Raw genomic sequence first — 5,926 nt, 5'->3', positions numbered from 1 at the left:
ATAGTGACCAATCAGAAAGCTTCTTCCATCTTCCTCCTATCAGAAGAAAGCTTTTGTCATCTCTTTCCATTATGGCTTGACCAATCACAAAGACATCTTCCTCCAATCAAATAACCCATCTCTCATCTTTCTTCATCATTAACTGACCAATCACAAACCTATCCTATCTTCCTCCAATCGCATAGCTCTCATCCCCCCCCCCCACCCCCCCCTCCTCCAATCAGAAAAAAACCCTCTCTGATCTACCTCCATCAAAACCAATACTTGACCAATCACAAACCCTACTCCCAAACCTTTGACCAATCATACGGTCCCTTTCATCACTGCTTGACAAATCAAAAAGCCCCCTCCCTCCCACGTTCCTCTTATCGAAAAGCTTCTCTTGCCACCCTCACTCAGTTCCTGACCAGTCATCACAAAGCCCCTCAATCCTTTTTCTTGACCAATCATACAGTCCCCCCCCCCCCCACCCCAGCCCCACCTTCAACCAATCAGAAGCTTCCTCCCATCACAGCAACTCTTTACCTTCCTTTCTCATTTCATAACCAATCATACAGTTCCTTCCAACCTTCAACCAATCAGAAAACTTCCTCCTGTCAACATCCAGACCAATCACAAACCCCCTCCAATCAGATCATCCCTCCCATCACCACCCTGACCAATCAGAGGAGTCCTGACCAGCGGTGGAGGTAGGACCCCCACCCTCCTCCCCCTCCTCCGCCTTGCTGCTGCTGGTTCGTTTGTGCGGCGAGGGCGGTGTCGTCGCCCGTGGCGATGGCCTCCAGCTGCGTCTTCTCCTCGGGGCTGAGCTTCAGCATAGTGTGTAGCACTGGGACCAGGGCCATGCGCTCGTCCCCGACTTGTCGGGTCAGGAACTGTTGGAGAGAGAGAGAGACGTGAAAAGCACATATAATAATAATAATGGATACTTATATAGCACACTATCCAGAAATCTGCTCTAGGTGCTTTACAAAAACGCTTTTGTTAACATAAAACATTATATCTATGTTACATACACACACCAAAATGTGACCACACACACACACACACACACACACACACGCACGCACACACACACACACTGCATACATACATTTTAACATACATGTGTATCTAACAGCTACCCTAACACATACGCACACATAGGCAGGCACAAACTTACATAAACACACGCACACACAATACACATTCATATACATGCATGTAGTTATGTACACATACATATGTATACACACATAGTCAAGCACACCTAACGAAAAGGAAGTGGACCTGCCACAATTGAACTTATTGCTGAGGGAAAAGGTGAGTTTTGAGACGAGATTTAAAAGATGAGAGGGAATCAGAATGATTCCTACTGGTAAGAAAAGACAACGGGATCCCCTGGAATCCAACTGTGCCGAAGGCATGATGTCTTATGAGCCACGTAACGTTACCAAATTTCACTTTTTGTGCTCACTACTGATCCACTGTAAATGGTCGTTCTTGTCTCGACGTTGTGACACACATGTCCTACTTTCTTGCACGCTCAAGACGCCCCCCTGAGAGAGGGAGAGAGAGAGAGAGAGAGGGAGAGAGAGAGAGAGAGAGGAGAGAGAGAGAGAGAGAGATTTGTATTGTATTGTGTTGTTGTTGTATTTTTTTAAATTTTATTTATTTTCATTTTTCAATTTATGATCTTAAAACACTCCAAATCAAATTACACACAGTCATAAAAATAAAATATAGAAATTAAAAAGGTTATGTTCTTCTCTCTCTCTCTCTCTCACACACACACACACACACTACCCAAACCACCCCCAAACCTAAAAAAAAAAAAAAAAAAAAAAAAAAAAAAGTTTGTCACATCACAGCCCTCCCCGCTGTCTCCAAAGTTATTGTTTTTGTTTTGTGTTGTGTTGTGTATCATATTTGTATTATTTTTGTTTTGTGTTGTGTTGTGTATCATATTTGTATTATTTTTGTTTTGTGTTGTGTTGTGTATCATATTTGTATTGTAACATTGCTGCATTGTATTTTATTTGTGGTTTATTGCAATTGTCTTGTATTTGTACTGTACTGTATTGCACTGCATTACATTGTATTGTATTGTACTGTATTGTACTGTACAGTACTTATATTTGTACTGAATTTAACATGTTGTATTTGTATTGCACTGCATTACATTGTATTGTATTGTACTGTACAGTACTAATATTTGTACTGAATTTAACATGTTGTATTTGTATTGCACTGCATTACATTGTATTGTATTGAACTGTATTGTACTGTACAGTACTTATATTTGTACTGAATTTAACATGTTGTACTTGTATTGTATTGTATTGCGCTGCATTACATTGTATTGTATTGTACTGTACAGTACTAATATTTGTACTGAATTTAACATGTTGTACTTGTATTGTATTGTATTGCGCTGCATTACATTGTATTGTATTGTACTGTACAGTACTAATATTTGTACTGAATTTAACATGTTGTACTTGTATTGTATTGTATTGCGCTGCATTACATTGTATTGTATTGTACTGTACAGTACTAATATTTGTACTGAATTTAACATGTTGTATTTGTATTGCACTGCATTACATTGTATTGTATTGTACTGTACAGTAATAATATTTGTACTGAATTTAACATGTTGTATTTGTATTGCACTGCATTACATTGTATTGTATTGTACTGTATTGTACTGTACAGTACTTATATTTGTACTGAATTTAACATGTTGTATTTGTATTGCACTGCATTACATTGTATTGTATTGTACTGTACAGTACTTATATTTGTACTGAATTTAACATGGTTGTATATGTATTGCACTGCATTACATTGTATTGTATTGTACTGTATTGTACTGTACAGTACTAATATTTGTACTGAATTTAACATGTTGTATTTGTATTGCACTGCATTACATTGTATTGTATTGTACTGTGCAGTACTTATATTTGTACTGAATTTAACATGATGTATTTGTATTGCACTGCATTACATTGTATTGTATTGTACTGTATTGTACTGTACAGTACTAATATTTGTATTGAATTTAACATGTTGTATTTGTATTGCACTGCATTACATTGTATTGTATTGTACTGTATTGTACTGTACAGTACTTATATTTGTACTGAATTTAACATGTTGTATTTGTATTGCACTGCATTACATTGTATTGTATTGTACTGTATTGTACTGTACAGTACTTATATTTGTACTGAATTTAACATGTTGTATTTGTATTGCACTGCATTACATTGTATTGTATTGTACTGTACAGTACTTATATTTGTACTGAATTTAACATGTTGTATTTGTATTGCACTGCATTACATTGTATTGTATTGTACTGTACAGTACTTATATTTGTACTGAATTTAACATGTTGTATTTGTATTGCACTGCATTACATTGTATTGTATTGTACTGTATTGTACTGTACAGTACTTATATTTGTACTGAATTTAACATGTTGCATTTGTATTGCACTGCATTACATTGTATTGTATTGTACTGTACAGTACTTATATTTGTACTGAATTTAACATGTTGTATTTGTATTGCACTGCATTACATTACATTGTATTGTATTGTACTGTATTGTACTGTACAGTACTTATATTTGTACTGAATTTAACATGTTGTATTTGTATTGCACTGCATTACATTGTATTGTATTGTACTGTATTGTACTGTACAGTACTAATATTTGTACTGAATTTAACATGTTGTATTTGTATTGCACTGCATTACATTGTATTGTATTGTACTGTATTGTACTGTACAGTACTTATATTTGTACTGAATTTAACATGTTGTATTTGTATTGCGCTGCATTACATTGTATTGTACTGTATTGAACTGTACAGTACTTATATTTGTACTGAATTTAACATGTTGTATTTGTATTGCACTGCATCACATTGTATTGTATTGTACTGTATTGTACTGTACAGTACTTATATTTGTACTGAATTTAACATGTTGTACTTGTATTGTATTGTATTGCGCTGCATTACATTGTATTGTATTGTACTGTACAGTACTAATATTTGTACTGAATTTAACATGTTGTACTTGTATTGTATTGTATTGCGCTGCATTACATTGTATTGTATTGTACTGTACAGTACTAATATTTGTACTGAATTTAACATGTTGTACTTGTATTGTATTGCGCTGCATTACATTGTATTGTATTGTACTGTACAGTACTAATATTTGTACTGAATTTAACATGTTGTACTTGTATTGTATTGTATTGCGCTGCATTACATTGTATTGTATTGTACTGTACAGTACTAATATTTGTACTGAATTTAACATGTTGTACTTGTATTGTATTGTATTGCGCTGCATTACATTGTATTGTATTGTACTGTACAGTACTAATATTTGTACTGAATTTAACATGTTGTATTTGTATTGCACTGCATCACATTGTATTGTATTGTACTGTATTGTACTGTATTGTACTGTACAGTACTAATATTTGTACTGAATTTAACATGTTGTATTTGTATTGCACTGCATTACATTGTATTGTATTGTATTGTACTGTACAGTACTTATATTTGTACTGAATTTAACATGTTGTATTTGTATTGCACTGCATTACATTGTATTGTATTGTACTGTATTGTACTGTACAGTACTAATATTTGTACTGAATTTAACATGTTGTATTTGTATTGTATCAAGGGTCAATAACTGTGGAGAAACAGACTTGCTGTGAGAGGCTTTGAACTGTTGGTATTAATTGTGTACAATTTCACTGAAATGAGGAGTTTGTATTATACTCCATGTTTGGTGTTACATATACTTACCATGTCAAACTGATGCGAACTAAGCCTATCGGTTTGCTCTGCTTGGCCAAATTTCGCGCAGCTAACAGTGAAAAGACGAGCAGTCTTGGCCTGGACCGCTCTCAGCCAATCAAACGCCTCTAAAAGCTATAAGCGCTGAATTATTCCTTTGGCCAAGGCTCTCCACGCCATCTTGTCAGGTTTACGCTCTGTCTCGTCTTACGCTTTTTTTTTGGCTATTAAGCGTATTCATTTGGCCTCATTTTGCTGCATGTCTGTATTGTATTCTTAGATTCTGTGTACTCGATTCGACTCAGCACCCTCGATTCGTTCGTTTTTCTCTACCTCTATGAGCACTGTATGAAGGACTGGCACCAAGGCCACGCACTCATCGTTGACTCGTTGGGTCTTCTTCTTCTTCGTTCGTGGGCTGCAACTCCCACGTTCACTCGTATGTACACGAGTGGGCTTTTACGCGTATGACCGTTTTCACCCCGCAATGCAGGCAGCCACACTCTGTTTTCGGGGGTGTGCATGCTGGGTATGTTCTTGCTTCCATAACCCACCAAACGCTGACATGGATTACAGGATCTTTAACGTTGCGTATTTGATCGTCTGCTTGCCGTATACACAAGAAAGGGGTTCAGGCACTAGCAGGTCTGCACATATGTTGACCTGAGAGATTGGAAAAATCTCCACCCTTTAACCACCAGGCGCCGTTACCGAGATTCGAACCCGGGACCCTCAGATTGAAAGTCCAACGCTTTAACCACTCAGCTACTGCGCCCGTCACTTGTTGGGTCAGAAACTGCCAAGATACAACTACAAGACATGACAAGACAAGACACGACATTCCAAGAAAAATTCTTTATCAACAAGGGTAATAGATAAGCAAGGAACGTGTTAAACATTTTTTTTTCAATGTCAGCCCTCGCCCTAATGTGGAACTAAAGCAAAAAGAAGCAAAGTGTGAATGAACGGAAATAAACACGCTCTCCTTACAACACCCCAAAAATAACACACACACACACACACACACACACACACACACAAAGACACACACGCCCATATCCTCACATTCTCACACAAACCTTGTACTAACCCTCCCTGACCCCCCCTCCACA

The 5,926-nt window shown here is 36.8% G+C and overlaps 1 protein-coding gene across 1 annotated transcript in view; it reads right to left on the bottom strand.

Annotated features, from left to right (window-relative positions):
* Window positions 1-252: 252 nt before the first annotated feature.
* The window catches only part of LOC143275463 (uncharacterized), an 81,242-nt gene continuing 75,568 nt past the window's right edge, over window positions 253-5,926 (bottom strand). The window contains exon 30 of the mRNA XM_076579604.1: window positions 253-875. Within this exon, the coding sequence (XP_076435719.1) occupies window positions 663-875 (213 nt within the window). The 3' untranslated portion in view covers window positions 253-662. The remainder of the gene's footprint in view (window positions 876-5,926) is intronic.

Source organism: Babylonia areolata, chromosome 30 (genome assembly GCF_041734735.1).
Source record: "Babylonia areolata isolate BAREFJ2019XMU chromosome 30, ASM4173473v1, whole genome shotgun sequence".
Lineage (NCBI taxonomy): Eukaryota > Metazoa > Mollusca > Gastropoda > Neogastropoda > Buccinidae > Babylonia > Babylonia areolata.
The sequence above is the reverse complement of the archived record's forward strand: the minus strand, read 5'-3'. Positions and strand labels throughout refer to the sequence as shown.